We start from the raw sequence: 16384 nt of genomic DNA, 5'->3' as shown, positions 1-16384 counted from the left end.
ACAAGGGGGAGTAGTGGTGGTGGTGGTGGTGGTGGTGGTGTGAACTTCCTGGTGTCAAATTGTAAGATCCTCTCGCGATCCGGGGTCACAAAGGGGGATGATATAGAGTGAGCCATCTGGAACCAGTCAAGTGGGAAGGAATCTTGAAGTCCATGCGTGGGAATGTTAATCATTCACTACATGAGCTTATTCTTATCAGCCAGACATTATAATTGGATCCCTTCCACGCATGTCGGCTGTATTCCAAGGTAGCATTCATGTTCTTTGTTGCTAGGTTCAGAAAGCTCTTTTGGGGCCGGAATTGTTCCTCCTTTCCAGCAGATAGACACTATATGTGTCTCAGACGTTGAAACATCTCGACTCACTGCCCATTGGTGCTGGTCACTCCTTGATTCTCTGGTCGAAATTGCGATTTCCACGTATCTAGACTGTATAAAGAAAGGTGTCTGTCTGCCTTACTCGATAGAAAGTCAAGCTTTAATTTGAGCATGTGCTTGGAGCATGTGCTGTGTAAGCCTCAAAATTACATGCAATTCAATTACGGATGCACCTGCTGATACCTCTCTAGCCTGCCTATAATACACCTTAAACACTACCAAATTGGGCCTGCTTGGCTGGAAGATGGTCCTCTAAGGATATGTATGGAGTGTTTGATGTCAATCAATCTTGGTACAAAGTACAGTACAGTACAGTACATTCAATTACAGAATCGGTGACAGCTGCCCCGGGCTGGCACTGCCGCCGACGGCACTTCACTTCACTTTTGACCGTTTGTATTTAGTCGCAGTGATCGGGCACCAGCTGGCAATCGGGGAACCTTCCCTAATACTACGTCGGTTATAGGGGTCACGGGTAGTGTCCTGATTCACCCCCGAGGCATTCCTCCGATAGGTGCAGACCCCTGCATATCACTCCAGGCTGGCTCAAATGTGAAATGTCAGATTTTAGGCCGAGTCAGAACCACTTGTAATGGCTTGCGCGGCCCGCCCTTATCTCGCGTTCTTTGTTCTTTGTTGTTCGGACATTGCCTGTACCAGAATATGATCATCCCCGACCCCTGTCAGCGCCTGGTTGCCTACTCAAGGTCGGTCCCATGGTTCAGATAATGTGAATGAATACACGCTTCATTGCACGATTGTAACCTCAATTTAGTACAAGATCATGGGTGATCCAAGCCCCCTTTCCCACTATTCCCTCCTCTCCCTCAAGCCCTTACAGCGAGAAATCTCCCACCACCGAGCTCGCTACACATTAGCCTTCGTAAGCCCATGGCGCAAATCTCCACTGAAGACCAGCACAGAGAAAAAGATGCCCCTCGACAAGATATCAACGATGTCGAGGAGCAATCATCATCATCCTCATCCTCCTCCGTCCCCACCGAAGACTGGTTTGCATGGCTGCAAGTGCTCGGAGCTTTCTGCCTGAATCTCAACACATGGTAAGCAACCTTGAAGCTCACCCACGGTCAACTTAGGGTTACCGTCTAACCAATCAAATCTCTCAAGGGGACTCATGAACGCCTTCAGGGTCTTCCAGACATTCTACGAACTGGTTCTACTCGCCTTAAAATCCTCCTCGGACATCTCATGGATTGGATCAACGCAGGCCTTCCTCATGTTCATTGTCTCGGCGATTGTAGGGCCGATTGTCGACGCAGGCTACGTCCGGTCCTTGCTGGTGCTCGGGGCCGTGCTCACCGTGCTGGGCATGTGCATGACGAGCCTTTGCACGGCCTACTGGCAGGTGTTCCTGGCGCAGGCGCTGACCATGGGGCTGGGCTTCGGGTGCCTGTACGTGCCGGCCCCGACGATCGTCTCCCAATACTTCCACGCCAGCACGGCGCTAGCGATGGGGGCATCGTCCGCGGGCACGGCGTTAGGCAGCGTCATATACCCGATCATCTTCACCCAGCTCCAACCCCGCATCGGATTCGGCTGGACCACTCGCGTCCTTGCCCTCATCGTCCTCGTCACAATGCTCATACCGGTGGTCCTGATGCGATCGAGAGCCCCGCCGACCACGCAATGGAGCCTGGTGGATCGGACCGCATTCCGGGATATACCCTACCTCCTCCTCAACACCGGCCTAATCCTGGGATTCATGGGCTTCTATGTGATCCTGTATTACATCCAGCTGTTCGCGATCCAGGAGACTAGCGTATCGCAAACGATCACCACCTACATCCTGGTGATCATCAACGCGAGCTCGCTGCCCGGCCGGCTGATCCCCGGGTACTATGCCGACCGGATCGGGTCGATCAATGTCCAGACGGTGGTCGCGTTGGTAGGTGCGGTGATGACGTTTGCGCTGATCGCCATCCACAGCACCCCCGGACTGATTGTTTATTGCGTCTTGTACGGGTTCGCTTCGGGGGCCTTTATGGGTCTTCCTGCCGCCGGCGTAGTGAGCCTCTCTGCCGACCGCAGCAAGATCGGGACCCAGTTGGGCATGACATTGGCCGTGGTGGGCTGCGGCGTGCTGGTGAGCACCCCCATCGCCGGCGCAATCCTCAACGGCGGACACGGTGACGGTCGCCATTGGGTCGGGCTCATCGTCTGGTGTGGTGCCCTGCTGTCGGGGTCCGTGGTGGCCATGGCGACAACGCGGATCTGGAAGATTGGCTTCGGGTTCAAGCGGGTGATTTGAAAAGGAGATTCGCTTCATCTTGTTCTGTGTCCTACAGTAGAAACTCCATGGGGATAAGCACCTGATCACGCGATCTCTTGCCCCTTAAGCTTACGACTCCATAGCTGACGCAAGAGCTCAGAGTGTGTAAGATAAAGTCTGAGAAGGTGGGATTCTTACCTCCTCCAGCCCCAAGATTAAACCTTCCTTACAGAAAGTACAGAATCAATGCTTTGCTTCCATAAGCGCTAGCGTATTTTTGGGTGGCTCCAGGATGGTAAGAGCCTGGCCCTATTGTAATTACTTCTCCCTTCTTCCTCGTACTGAATCCTTGCCGCATCTGCCGCGTTGTTGCCACGGTACTTTTGGTACCCTAATGCAGGCAAATAAAGCTTGCGGGCTCCCCCTCATCATGGCCCACTCCGCAGTATGTACATACATCCCGATAACCGCTTTGATTGTTGGTCACCATGATGCAAATTACATCCTTGTCGGTGCAGTGGGTAGTGTGATGGCTGCAATAGCCTCCTGCGGGGCAAATCTACTTCGTAGTAGGATCGTCGCTCGCTACCTAGTACTGTACAATGGATTGGACGTGTAATAACAAGCCGCTCTTGAACTCATTAACTTCACAACCATAACATCAACCACACGTCGGCGCCGAGGAGAGAAAGTACGGTCCCCTGACAAGGAAAACCTTTCATAATATGGCGCATCAGGAGTCTGTTGCTGAGCCATTGCTTGCGGAGGAAGAAAGACCCCGGACTCCTCCTCCTCTTGCTCATCCGTCCTTCAAGAAAGATCTTCTCACGCAAGCACCGAAGAGGAACTTCACGTGGAGATTGGCCCCATGGCTCGTTCATCTATGCATCTTCCTGAGTTACACACTCATCACATTGGCCATTGTTCGCCATGCCCTCCAGTCTGATGCCTCTCACCACGATAGGATCAAAGACACTCGTCCAGCGCTTCCCTGTAGGTCCTGCCTCCTCCTCTGCTCTGCTCTTCCTTCCTCAACTAACATGTCCTGCGAAGTACCCGATCGAGAGGGTCTGCAATGGCGATCTCGACGATTCCCCACGAACATCGTCGACAATCCGCTGGCAGGGACGCCACGACCGGAGTTGGAGAGTGCCTGGCATGACCTTCTGCAAAGTGAGTCCGAATCCGTCCTGCTGTCTGTCTGTGTCTCTCTATAGGTCTAAAGGCTAATAATTGCCTTCAGACGACAACATCCGCGTGCCAATCGGATATCTCCAGGAGAAAAACCTGAAGTCGGTGTACACCAAAGACCACACCGAGGGGATCGTGTCTCTGAGTGTCTATCACTCGTTACACTGCCTGGTAAGTCTTCCCCCCCGGCGATAAACAAACATGTCTCTGGCTGTTTCTCTCTCTCTCTGTCCGTCTCTCTAACCTCTCCTGTCCAGAAAAAAATAAAGCACATGATGTTCAAGGAACACTACTACGCGGACCGCGACGAAGCCGCCATGGCGCGCGAGTGGAAGCACGCCGACCACTGCGTCGAGTACATCCGGGAGAGCCTGATGTGCCAGCCCGACCTCGCCCTCGTCACCTTCCGGTGGATCAACGACACGGCGCAACATACGGCCGCCCCGGCCGAGTTCTACCCGACCAATTTCGACGTCAACGCGCACCGCTGTGCCGACTGGGAGGCGCTGGATCGCTGGGCCGGCCAGCGGGCGTTTGATCTGTCGCGGGTGGATCTGTTGGATCGGCCGCGGGGGGATTGAGGATGGAGATGGCGCAGGACCGGGTCAGGGACTCGCTGGAGATCCGGGTCCTTGCCCTCGCAATACTTGGAAAGAGGGCGGGTGGGTAGGTGGCCGCTACCGTGCCTTGGTGTTATGCTCTTCATGATTCTGCTGAACATCGATCTTGAATTCTGGACTGGAAGAGGCTAGAGCATCATCAGAACCTATGTAGGGAACAATACAGATAGATGAGGTTATGATATAGCATCGAACGGAGAAAGCCCTAGGCCCTAGGTAATCACGCAGTTTGCCATCAGTCAGCTTCTGGGCGCATCACCCGAAGCAGCAGATGAAGAGTCCCGAGCGGTTCCTGGCTTGGAATCTAGCCAAGATTTTGAAATATGCATCCAGTGTCTTGGTAAATGTTGCACTGAGAGGCAGTAGAGCTTTATCAGTGGCCATCTCAGGCCTGAGGCAACAACTGGACGGGAGGTCTTCTCACATGCGAATCTGATGATAAGGTGACTACTTTATTTTGAGTACGACCGAGTGTACTTGATGACCGACAGGTTCTATAGTTACCAGCTCTTGGGTTTTCTCCAAGATCCGATTTTGCTTCGCTGAAGAAGTCTTCCACGACCGGGGCAAACGCCGACCCGGGCTCCATTCCAGACGGCGAACTCCAATCGCCGATGCCAACGGCACGGAACCAAGTGGTCCAGTATACAACCCACATAGCGTGAATCTAGTTCTGAGTGATTGCAAGCTCTCCTTCTAGAAGCCAGGTTAGAATTCTAGAGACGTTTAATGGGAGAGAGCATTGGACAGGACAGTGGATCCCCGAGCTCCCCTTTCATAGCACCCCAAAACACTCATATTGCTCTGTCCTAACCTGACCCATTGAACTACCTTCCAACACTCTCAATCCACCACTTTATCATGTCCACTTCCGACACTCAACAATGTATACCCCCGCCTCCATTCGACCAAGAACCGATAACCCTATCCCTCCCCAGCACGCACCCTCTCCCCGCGAAGGAACCCTCGCGCAGCCGCCAGCTGACCACCTACCTCACCCACTCCATCCGCGAGGACCTCACCCTCGAAGCGCAGCTGCTCCTCCTCTCCTTCGCCATCGGCATCCAAGACGCCGCCGCCTGGCGGGACTACGGCTGCTTCGCCTCCAACCAAACAGGCAACCTCCTCTTCCTGGCGATCGGGGGCGCCGGTCTCGCCAGTGCAGGGGATTACTCCTTCCGGCATCTGGGGATGAGCCTGGGCGCGTTCGTGGCAGGGGGACTGGTGCTAGGCCAGCTGGGGAACTGGCTGGGCGCCGTGCGGCGGCGCTGGTGGCTGCTGGCTTCTAGCCTGCTGCAGACGGGGATGGTCTTGGCCGCGGCGGGGATGTGTCGTCCACACCCTTACCCACCATCCCAATCACAGGCTCACGAGGTAGGGCAGGGAGAGGAAGAGGCAACGACGCTGGCGACGTTGTTCCTGCTGGCGTTCTCGTCCGGGGCGCAGGTGGCCATGGGCCGGGCGCTGAAGATCACCGACATCACGACGGCGATGGCGACGGCGGCGTATGTGGATGTGGTCATTGATCCAGATCTGCTGAAATGGGGAAATCGGAAGAGGAATCGCAGGGTCCTGTTTTTGGGCTTGTTGACGGCCGGGTGCTTTGTCGGGGCGGCGGTGGAGAAGGTCGCGGGCTCGTGGGTTACGCTGCTGGTTTGTGCGGGGTGTAAGGCTTTTGTTACACTGGCTTTTCTTTTTACCCCGGGGGTCGAGGAGGGGGGATGATTGAGGGGTTGATGGGTGGGTTGGAGAGGAGCTGGGGTTTGCCATCGAGGTGTATAGAGATGAATCGAGGGAGGATTGTGTGGTGTGAGTTGGTGGTCTGGTGGCGGTGGATGGCTAGATTCTGTGATAGATCTCACGAGGGCATGTGTAGGGCTGGGGTCATTTCTGCACATACTGTTCCTCTCATTGCAAATATTACTTTGTCTAAACTGGAATCATATTTGACAAACAGCCCGTATTTGCAAAGACCTTATGGAAAGAGTATGGTATGGTTCCTTGCCTCAGAGTACCGCAACTTGAATTGACATGACAGAAAATCTCAAGAGCTCGAGTTATCAGCACACGACCAAGCCGAACCTCCCGACTCTTTCTGCCTAGAGGTCGCGATGATATTCTCAATCGATCCGTACGTGCCCGCAACCATCAGAAACGTCCCTAACACAATCACCAGCATGCTCCACATGGACAACAGCGCCCATCGGAGGGTTGGCTGCTCGCGGCCCCGTCTCCAATTGTCATATAGCCACATGCACCCCATAGGCTGGAAGGACATGAACGTCCCGAGAAGAGCACCTATCAAAGACACCAGGTCACTGAAGAGGGGTATCCCACTGGCGATGAGGTATGAGGAGACCGTGACGGCTAGCGTACAGCTGAGCCAGGTGGCCCAGTGGGTGAATGTGTTTGCGGTTAGATGGGCGGAGCCTCGGAGGATGCGGACGAAGAGGTATTTGCTGGCGAACTGGAGATGCGGGTTGAAGGCATTAGATGTGGCACAGAGGTGCATGATGTATGCATTGGGTGCTTACGTGGCAGACAATGATGGTACTGGCGATCAAGCCGGGCAGAGCGATGCCGTAAGAGACTTTCTTAATTAGGGTCCCGGCAGATCCCAGGGCGGGCGATGCGACATATGAGCCGCAGAAATAGTAGATCACCGTTCCGATCGAGATGTAAGTCGCCGTCACAACGGTTTGGCAGATCAGGAGAGCTCTGGTGTAGAGGGAGGGGTTGCGCATCTCTGCGGCAATGGGGAAGAATCCTGAGTAGTTCGCCGTGAGCATTTGGATTGTTCGCCTGACATTGTCCAGGTGAAAGGAATGTGCATATAATATCAGCTACACATACCAGGAGTTCCGGCAAATGCATACACAATGGAAGAAACGGCAGTTATGGCTTGGACAAAAGTTGGACGGCCGACAAGCTTGTAGTCTGACTTCCACTCGCCGGTCTGAGGAGCCGTCGAGGGTCTGTCTTGGACTGCAACTGCAATTGTGACCATCAGGACTATAGAGGGTCTTAGAGTTAGCAGATAGTCGCCGAGTCAGGACGGGAAATTGCCTGACCGGCAGTAAGAATACTCCCTACCCCTGCCCATGCGGTCCATTTGATCTTTCCTAGCGTCCGTATACTTGCCAAACAGTACGCAACAACAGCAGACACTGCAACAAACACCGCCGTGCAGCTGCCGTGAGCTGAGACCGCATTGAGACCAATAGATGTGCTTAGTAGCCCGGAGCCCGTGCAGAAGATCCAGTCTTTCATTGTATTAGCTTGAGACAATGCAATAAGCAGAGAAATGGGATCGTACAGATACACACTCCGACACCGAGAACCTCACGCCCGAGGCGACCAAAGATCAACTCCCCTACATCGTCAATGGCGTAGACCTCGGGATGGCGAAGTTTGAACGTGCCGATAACATAGTCCGACCACGTTGTAATAATCGCTATCGCACCGACACATATGACCCCAGGGATGAGGCCCAGAGTGTCGTAGACCTGGGGGATGCCCAGAACCCCGAGACCGAACTGGGTCTTGATCATAAGAGCAACAGTTCCGAGCCATCCCACCTTGCTTGGTCAGTGAGGTATCTGTGATATTGAATGAACGCCAAACTCTTACATTTCTGTAGTTTGGGCCATCCTCGATGATCTCTCCAAAAACTGCATCTTCCGCGATAGGAGCAGGAGGCTGGGCTTTCGACTTGTCCGTTGTTGTAGGTGTTACAGATTGGATGTCTGACATCTTGATACTTTGGTCATGAGATACTGGAGTCTTTAGAACAAGATAATCCTGACATGGTGGGAGAGGATGTTACGCGCACTAAGGAACGGTTTATATAGCCGAAGGCAGTGCTCATTCTAGCGGTCCGGAAGGGCTTATCTGTCCCCGATATGTGGCAAGTAGAGCATGCCTTTTATCTTGCAGTCACGATTCGAGGGTACGAAGCGGGCGCTCATGCCTTTAGCGGAATCAAATGCACGGCATCCCATTTGTAGTTGATGCCGGGGAATGTAAAGCCCTGAGCCAAGAATACAGAAGATGCGGGGAAAGTACGGGGTATTACGTACAAAGTATAAAAGGAATGGGAGTTGACGTATAGAACCCAAAGATTAATGCAGTCAGGTTAGGTCTACTATTAGCGTAGCCCTAGTTCAACTTGGTATCGACCCCTCACCCGTCAGACTAGGCAGGCGTGTCCGGATAAGCGATAAGATTGAAAGAGAGCAAGTATAAATGCAGGCTACGGCCACTTGTCCCGACACTTGTGGCTCGTACTCTATTCACTCCCCACTGGAGCCCGTGCAGGTCCCCATTTGCAACGCATACTCCACTGTCTCCCTGACTGGACCACCAACATGCCGCCTCGGGGCACTCCTGCCAGACGCTCGCTAAAGACAACAAGGCGGGTGAGCAAAGCGTGTGTCTTATCTTTCATAGACAGATTCCAACGTCGACTGACTAAAAGTTAGCTGCCGGAGATGTCGGGATCAGAAGATCAGATGCACGGGCTCGCATCCCTGCGATCAATGCCAGAAACGCGCTTTGGCGTGTGATTTCGATAGCCCCTCAGAAAAGATTCTAGTCACTCGAAGGCAAGTGAAAGGGCCTTTATCTGGCTCAGCCAGTGACCTGACCAATTCTCCATGGATACAGATATCTCAGTGATCTCCATGACCGACTAGCTGCCTTCCAACATAAGGCTAACCTCCTTTCCCCTCCTACACCGACGCCCGAGGACTCTAGCCATCATGCAGATACTGCTATCATAGACCGACATCCCGTAGCTGAGGATACAGCATTACCAGATTTGCAATCATCACCACCATCACATAGTAGGCGAAGGCAACGCTTACCGTCACAAAATGTTGTTCCTGGTCCAGCGGCAGAATTGTACGCGAGGATGGAGGCTACAACCCCTCTCACGAACCCCCTCGCTTTTCACATAATGGACTGGGTCCCTGGTCCTACGGGTCGACCAGGTGGGTCTTTGTGAATATTGTAGACTTCACCAATGACGACCTTGATTAACCCTGTTTAGTTTTCATGGGCACATCTTCCACCTGGGCCTTCAGCCGGCGAGTCTTAGGAATGACGCACGAGCGACTCACCGGCTCCCCATTGTCGCCAGATCCGGAAACCCTGCTGTTCGACAACCATGTATATCGCCTCAATTGGGATGGTGTTAGGTCTCACAATGCGAAAGATATATTCGATGTCTCCCACCTGCCCTCGCCGGATTTCGCCAAATATCTGATCAACTCTGTGAAGTTTCACTGCGGGCAGCTATTCTATCTCTTCGACGAAGAACGCTTCATGCAGCAGCTGGATGTGTTCCAGCGAAGTCCCGCAGAGCAAGCTCAGGCGTCACCGTTGTGGTTCTCGCATTACTTGCTGCTTCTGGCTTTTGGGAAAAGCTTTGTGGTTCAGAGCACCAGGTCGCAGACCCCCCCAGGTGCAGAGCACTTCGTCCAGGCGATGCAGTGCATGCCGGACTTGAACGTCTTCGACGGGGATCCGATCGAGATGGCGCAAGTTCTATGTTGCGCGTCGCTTTATCTTCAGTGTGTGCACCGGCGTGGGCCCGCCTACCGCATGGTGAGCAGCAATACTTCTCTCCTTTCTCCCCTCCTCATTCCACCTAGTGGTAAGCTTCCTTAGATACTGACAGTCTAGATTGGAACCGCCCTTCGCTGGGCCCTTGAGCACGGCATGTACACTGGCATGCGCGGGTCTTATCTCGACGGAGCATACGTCGAGCGCTGCAGTCTGGTATGGTGGACGGTCTATGCCCTCGAGCGTCGAATGTCCTCCCTGCTGGGTGTGCCAATGGGTATCTCAGAAGAGAGCATCAGTGCGTCGTTCCCGTCGATCTCAGGGCAGATCCAGGGTGCGAATGTACTAGAGATGCAGACGATGATCTGCCAGATTCTAGCCAAAGTGGATTTGAGTGGGTGTGGTACTTTCTCTCTATCATAGTCCTCTGTGCTAACTCTGGGGGCTGCTAGCTGTCTATGGCAGCGAAGGGAAGTTAGATAGCCGCTACCTAAGCGCCACCCAGTCCGTTCTCCGCGACATCGCCAAAGTCACCGAACAAATGAACCGGTCGTTTGATTTGTACGCGAACGGCGAAATAAGCGGCATCTCACGGATCTCTGCGCATCTGCATCTGCTAGAGCATCAGGTAGGGTAATCATAGTCCGTGCATCGTTCCTCCCAGTCAGCTTATCGTATATGGCATTTCTTGCCTCTTCATACCGCAAAGCTCATGCGAACAGTGCATAATCCTCACCACGAGACCTCTGCTTTACATCTTCCTCCAATCCAAGCTCGGCCACTCCGACCCATCTCTCCTGGACTGGCTGAAGACCGGGACCGTCCACTCCCTCCTGCATATCTGCCTGGAATCCGCCCAGCAGATCCTCAGAATTCTCTCCAATCTCCTGGAGCAGGGACTCCTAGGTATATCTTCTTCCTTGCATCTGGCTAGTGACCATTTTCCACTCGCTGACTCTCGGCCACGAAAGATACCTTCCTCCCCTTCGACATGGATGCCACCTCCATCTCCACGATGCCCCTCATCATGGCCGCGGCCATCGACCCGTCGCTCCTGCCAGACCACACCCCCTGGTCGCAGCGCGCCTACGCCATCTTGGACGCGATGCACCGGCGGGGGAATCTAGCGGCCAAGCTTGTCGGGGCGGAGCTGAAGCAGCTCGACACCGAACTGGGCCACCTGATGAAGGGTGGTCATTTGGCTATGGCCGTGCCTGGAAATGGCATGTATCCGCCGCCGGCAGAGCAGGAGGGGGATTCGGTGGTAGACGCTGTCCCGCCAGTTGATGATCCAGAGGGGTATGCGGCGCCGCCGGGATTGGAACTAGACGTGGTGGATGAGTTCGCGCAGCATTACGAGCTGAGCCCCGATCAGTTGCTGGAGTTGGCGAATTCGTTGGATGTGAATAGTCTGGCGTGGCCGTTTTCCGGTTTGACTGAGATAGCTGGCAATTGAAAGCGCCGACCTAATAGATTTCCTTTTGTTCTCAAGCATGATGCAACCACAGACAGCTCTTCTTCCCAATGTTACTTCTCGTCTATATTCCGCCCGCAGTACAGTATGTACAGTGCATACATACCTACAGTGTCATCAAGCCACTTCTTTGACTTATTCCCTCATTCCGGTCCCCATCTCCGATCCGAGATCCCCACCTGTGGGCCGCAGCTGCATCCAATGGAGTGTCTTTTTCGGCCAAATCGGCCGTAGGCCCATTCCCCCGGGGCCTCTCTATCTTAGGGGTGTGAGGCTTGGCCCGGAGGTCCACCCGCAATGAATCGCCCGGGGAGGGGGGAAAGAGTATACCACCTTCACCAAAGAGCAATGCTCGCTCAGATCAACGAGGGGCTCTACAGCTCCTATAGAGCTCTATACAGGGGTATAGTATATAAATGGTCAAGCATCGATATCATAAAACAAACACAGAACCATTTAACCCCAACGAACCTTAATCACTCACTAACTCAACGACCCTAACTCTCCTCATCATCTCTTTTCCCCACTAACAAAACTACAAGAGCAGGAAATGGGTTCCTACTCTCCCACCGCCGAATACTACGACGCCATCGTCGTCGGCGCCGGCTTCGGCGGCTGCAACCTCCTCCACCAGCTCCGCAAACTCCACTTCCATACGCGGGTCTTCGAAGAGGGCGCCGGCCTCGGCGGGGTATGGTACCATAACCGGTACCCCGGCGCACGCGTCGACACCAAGACCCCCTTCTACGAATTCTCGGACCCCGAGCTCTACAACGAGTGGGAGTGGTCCGAGCGGTACCCGGGCCAGGCGGAGATCCTGCGATACTTCGCCTTTGTGGATCAGAAGTGGGATCTCAGCCGGGACATCGAGTTCGGGACGCGGGTGACCGATGCGCGGTGGGATGATGCCACCCAGGTTTGGCGGGTGCAGACAAATCAGGGCCACTGCGTGGAGTGCCAGTTCTTGATCTTGTCGATGGGGTTCGCGGCTAAGAAGTATATCCCCGTGTTGGACGGGTTGGAGGATTTTCGGGGGTTCATGTGTCATACGGCGGATTGGCCGGACCAGGAGGTGGATCTGCAGGGGAAGAGAGTCGCGGTGATGGGGACGGGGGCGACAGGCGTGCAGGTGATTCAGGAGTTAGGGCCTAAAGTTGGGGAGTTGGTTGTCTTGCAGCGCTCGCCGAACTGTGCGTTGCCGATGCGGCAGCAGCAGCAGCAGCAGCTACAGTCCAGTCCCCAGCTGAGCATGGGGAAGAAAGGGACGACGGATAAGACCTCCTACCCTAAGCTGTTCGCGAACATGCGCCTCTCCCTCACGGGGTCGGACGATCCCCCGACCCCCCGCAACGCCGCGGACGACAACCCTGCGCAGCGGCTGGAGCTGTACGAGCGCCTCTGGGCCAAGGGGGGCTTCGCGCCCGCCCATGGCAACTACCAGGACATGATGACCAGCCTGGACGCCAACACCTTCTTCTACGACTTCTGGCGCGACAAGACCCGCGCGCGACTGACGTGCGCCCAAGAGCTGGTGGAGCACCTTGCCCCCACGCACCCTCCTTTCGCCTTTGGCACAAAACGCCCCTCCCTCGAGCAGCGCTTCTACGAGGTCTTCAACCAGGACAACGTCACCCTCGTCCCTTTGAAACAGAACCCAATTGCAAGGGTAATTCCTACAGGGATCCAACTCGCCGACGGCACGACCATCGCCCTCGACGCTTTGGTTCTAGCCACGGGCTTCGACGCCGTCACCGGCGGCTTCACCCGGCTCAGGATTTCTGGAATTGATACTGCCCAAGACCTGGCGGCGGAGTGGCGCATCCGCACGCGCACGCATCTCGGAATGGTGACGGCTGGCTTCCCCAATCTCTTTTTCCAGTACGGGCCGCAGAGTCCCACGGCGTTTGCGAACGGGCCCCTGATCTCGGAGATTCAGGCGGAGTGGATTCTGGCGACGATGGTGTATATGCGGGAGCGTGGGTATGTGACGGTGGATGTGAAGCCGGAGATGGAGGAGCGGTGGGGTAGGGTCACGGAGGTGGCGTGTGCACGTACCCTCATGGGGAGTAATGAGACAACGTGGTATATGGGGGGTAATGTGCCGGGGAAGAAGCGGGAGGCGCTGGGGTATATGGGAGGGTTGCCCAAGTATCAGCAGTATTTGAGGGAGTGTATTGAGGGGGGATGGGAGGGGTTTGGATTGCGGTGAATAGACATAATTATGATTGTCATGTGGTGATGATTGATTTGTTCCGTTTCTTTTTTAGATGATGGGTTTCTGAACAATACAGTTTGCATTCGCAGAGATGATAGTTTGCTGGATAGATTCAAGAAAGCCGAGAAGTAACATGCATGCATGGATACATACGCAATACAGTCCCGGCTGTGCATGCAGTGGCCTATCCCTCAAAGCACTGCTTTCACCCCCTTCCCCTTCCCCTTCTCCTTCCCCCAATAAGCATGAATCCCTCCCTCCCCCCCCAACACCGGATCCAGCACCGCATTCTCCACCCCCCATACCTCCTCAAACCGTCCCACATGCTCCCCTCCCTCCGCCCACGACCAGGTCGCCTCCCCGGGATACGCTCCCATCATCGTGAACCCCCCGATTTTCCCCGTGGCCTGCAACTCCCCCACAAATGCCCTCTCATCCCCCGCCTCGATCCTCTGCGCCCCACCCCCCGTCAACGCCACCGGGTCCTCACTTGCGGCAGCCACATCATAAGATTTATGCGCCACGCCCGCCGGAATGACAAAGAGATCCCCCGCCTCGACGTCCACAAACGTGCTTCCGTCCTCAAAGTCCGTGCCCGGTACGCCGTAGGTGTGTTTGGCCGGGTCGTCGGCAAGGTCGGCGGTGCCCCAGCGGATGCGGCCGGGGCCGGACAGCACGACCATGACTTCGTGGGTGTGGGGGTGGTAGTGGGAGCGTTGGGCGTGGCCGTAGGTGGTGATCCAGCGCGGGGTCCAGTGGTTCTGGCGGAAGGTGTCGTAGGCGAGTTGGGCGTTGACGGTGCCGGTGGCTGCGTCGAGGAAGCATTTCTTGTAGAGGAGGAGGGGCTTGGGAGAGTTGGGGATTCGGGGGGTTGGGGGGATGGGGTAGGGGATTATTTGGGGCATTTTCAGTCTTTTTTTCTTGATAGCTTGGTTATGATGGAGTGATTGAAGGATATGTTGGGTTTGGTGGAGGGGGGAGAAGGTATGGTTGTTTATGCTTATTATAGGCTCGAGTATAAGTGGGTGGATGAATGACTGGCTCGGCTGATTTGGCCGATGTGCCCCTGGTATGTACACCTGCGCGGTGACGTCCGGCTTCTCCGCTTTTCCCGAGAATCGCGGGGGTTTCGTCACGCCACGAAAACATTGTACAGTCAATCGAAGTCTCTTTCATCGTGAGATGCCCTACTGAAGTCAGCAGCAGGTGGTTGACCCTAAAGTAGTATCCAACCGTTTCAACCGCGGAACATAGGGAGTAGAGACCAGACTAATCTCCGTGCTTTGCCCTCTCATGTCTTTCGCATCACCACCTGCAGTCTGCCGCCGATATCTCAAATATCAACCTGTGTATATACTCGACCTGCCATTCTGCGAGTTGCGGATGCCACTGCTGTTGTCGTGCCCAGGATTCTCGCCTCACTCGCCGCATTAGAGTTAGCCACCTTCAGCAGCACCAATCATACTAATGACAATCAGGAATCGAGGTCTCCATTGGAATAAGGGCTGCCTTCTGATATACTTACTGCCAATCCAGACCTCCAACTGAGCGCGCATCTATCCCACTACTTGACTGCATCCACTGTGCTGCATGGAAATTGTCCAAAGTCTATCTCCAGTGAGCAACCTGCATTCTACATGGTTATCTACTTAAAAGCTGCACAATCTCTTTCTGCCCCCGCGAGACCGCAAACCGCAACGCTGTCCAATTCTTATTCCCAGATACTATGGCCACATCCGCGCCGGCGTCCAGCAAGAGTCGCACAATGCCCGCGTGGCCGCCTTCTGCCGCTGCCGCCAGCGCCGTGTAGCCGTTGTAGCGGGCGCCGGGGGCGTCCACATCCGCGCCAGCCGCCAACAGTCGACGGACGGTGGTTCGGTGACCGACGAAGGCCGCGCCCTGGAGCGCCGTGAAGCCATGATATCTCGAGGCGGATGCATTCACATCCGCACCGGCATGGAGCAGGAACTCCACCATCTCGTCATAGCCGCCCAGCGACGCGGCCTGCAGTGCGGTCCGGCCCCGGTTGCTAGCCGGGGGCGCGTTGATCACCGCGCCGGGCTGCTGTTTACTTTCATGCAACAGCCATCGTACGATGTCGAGATGGCCGCCTTCCGCTGCGGCCTGCACGGCGGTGCGCCCCATGTATTTGTGCGGAGGGCGGCTAATGTCCGCGCCTGCGGCAACGACCAGATGGCGGACGACGGGGAAGTGGCCGGCGCCTGCGGCTAGGGCCAGCGCGGTGCGGCCGCCGTTGTTGCCGCCGGGAGCATCCACTTCCGACCCGGCGGCTAGGAGCGTCTGGACTACATCAAGATGTCCGTTGACTGAAGCCGCTTGGAGTGCGGTTTGGCCGTAGTAGCCGCGGGCGGGCTCGTTGGGGTTGCTGGAGGATTGACTCAAGAGATTCTTCACTTGGGGGAGATTGCCTTGTGCGGCGGCTAGCTGGAGGGGGGTCCAGATGCTCTCCTCGTCTGGCTCTTCTTCCTCCAGGGAAGAAGGTAGTCTTGCGTGCATTGGACTTGGAACTTGCGGAGAGTCGTTAAGGGGCAAGATACGTCTCCGTTGTCAGAGTTGACCGAGCCAGCACTTGTTGCGAGTTTAGGCCTTGCTTTAGATCAACTAACGGTAGTGCTTACACAGTTATCACGGCACGGCATCTCTTGGCACAATAAATAAGCACTCCGACAGGCCATGCGAGCCAAGGACAGT

The 16384-nt window shown here is 55.2% G+C and overlaps 8 protein-coding genes across 8 annotated transcripts; 5 read left to right on the top strand and 3 right to left on the bottom strand.

The window, feature by feature from the left end:
* Positions 1 to 1217: 1217 nt before the first annotated feature.
* BO86DRAFT_434998 (MFS general substrate transporter) lies at positions 1218 to 2646 on the top strand (the record flags this gene model as incomplete). Its single annotated transcript, XM_025675933.1, has 2 exons — positions 1218 to 1438; positions 1506 to 2646. The coding sequence occupies exons 1-2, from the start codon at positions 1269 to 1271 to the stop codon at positions 2644 to 2646; spliced, it is 1311 nt and encodes a 436-aa protein (XP_025532161.1). The 5' UTR covers positions 1218 to 1268.
* Positions 2647 to 3332: 686 nt separating this feature from the next.
* On the top strand, positions 3333 to 4534 carry BO86DRAFT_434995 (oxidase ustYa family protein; the record flags this gene model as incomplete). Its single annotated transcript, XM_025675932.1, has 4 exons — positions 3333 to 3600; positions 3661 to 3780; positions 3851 to 3969; positions 4056 to 4534. The coding sequence occupies 4 exons, from the start codon at positions 3333 to 3335 to the stop codon at positions 4377 to 4379; spliced, it is 831 nt and encodes a 276-aa protein (XP_025532160.1). The 3' UTR covers positions 4380 to 4534.
* A 587-nt stretch (positions 4535 to 5121) lies between these two features.
* On the top strand, positions 5122 to 6143 carry BO86DRAFT_406611 (YoaK family protein; the record flags this gene model as incomplete). Its single annotated transcript, XM_025674205.1, has 1 exon — positions 5122 to 6143. Exon 1 carries the CDS (start codon positions 5280 to 5282, stop codon positions 6141 to 6143), a length of 864 nt encoding a protein of 287 aa, XP_025532159.1. The 5' UTR covers positions 5122 to 5279.
* A 319-nt stretch (positions 6144 to 6462) lies between these two features.
* Positions 6463 to 8171, bottom strand: BO86DRAFT_434991 (uncharacterized protein; the record flags this gene model as incomplete). The annotated part of the gene is made up of 6 exons (XM_025675931.1): positions 6463 to 6885; positions 6953 to 7185; positions 7272 to 7430; positions 7490 to 7681; positions 7735 to 7996; positions 8049 to 8171. 6 exons carry the CDS (start codon positions 8169 to 8171, stop codon positions 6463 to 6465), a joined length of 1392 nt encoding a protein of 463 aa, XP_025532158.1.
* Positions 8172 to 8785: 614 nt separating this feature from the next.
* On the top strand, positions 8786 to 11505 carry BO86DRAFT_434982 (fungal specific transcription factor domain-containing protein; the record flags this gene model as incomplete). The annotated part of the gene is made up of 8 exons (XM_025675930.1): positions 8786 to 8847; positions 9084 to 9284; positions 9330 to 9409; positions 9469 to 10025; positions 10104 to 10377; positions 10436 to 10611; positions 10706 to 10889; positions 10955 to 11505. The coding sequence occupies 8 exons, from the start codon at positions 8786 to 8788 to the stop codon at positions 11437 to 11439; spliced, it is 2019 nt and encodes a 672-aa protein (XP_025532157.1). The 3' UTR covers positions 11440 to 11505.
* Positions 11506 to 12007: 502 nt separating this feature from the next.
* On the top strand, positions 12008 to 13666 carry BO86DRAFT_434967 (flavin-containing monooxygenase; the record flags this gene model as incomplete). The annotated part of the gene is made up of 1 exon (XM_025675929.1): positions 12008 to 13666. The coding sequence occupies one exon, from the start codon at positions 12008 to 12010 to the stop codon at positions 13664 to 13666; it is 1659 nt and encodes a 552-aa protein (XP_025532156.1).
* A 320-nt stretch (positions 13667 to 13986) lies between these two features.
* On the bottom strand, positions 13987 to 14553 carry BO86DRAFT_279024 (uncharacterized protein; the record flags this gene model as incomplete). Its single annotated transcript, XM_025667308.1, has 1 exon — positions 13987 to 14553. A coding segment is annotated over one exon (567 nt), but the record flags the coding sequence as incomplete, so codon positions are not given.
* Positions 14554 to 15313: 760 nt separating this feature from the next.
* On the bottom strand, positions 15314 to 16189 carry BO86DRAFT_415717 (ankyrin repeat domain-containing protein; the record flags this gene model as incomplete). The annotated part of the gene is made up of 1 exon (XM_025674927.1): positions 15314 to 16189. The coding sequence occupies one exon, from the start codon at positions 16187 to 16189 to the stop codon at positions 15314 to 15316; it is 876 nt and encodes a 291-aa protein (XP_025532154.1).
* Positions 16190 to 16384: the final 195 nt, after the last annotated feature.

The sequence above is a fragment of the Aspergillus japonicus genome, assembly GCF_003184785.1.
Source record: "Aspergillus japonicus CBS 114.51 unplaced genomic scaffold BO86scaffold_4, whole genome shotgun sequence".
Lineage (NCBI taxonomy): Eukaryota > Fungi > Ascomycota > Eurotiomycetes > Eurotiales > Aspergillaceae > Aspergillus > Aspergillus japonicus.
Note: the sequence above shows the minus strand (reverse complement) of the source record. Positions and strands in the feature narration are given on the sequence as shown.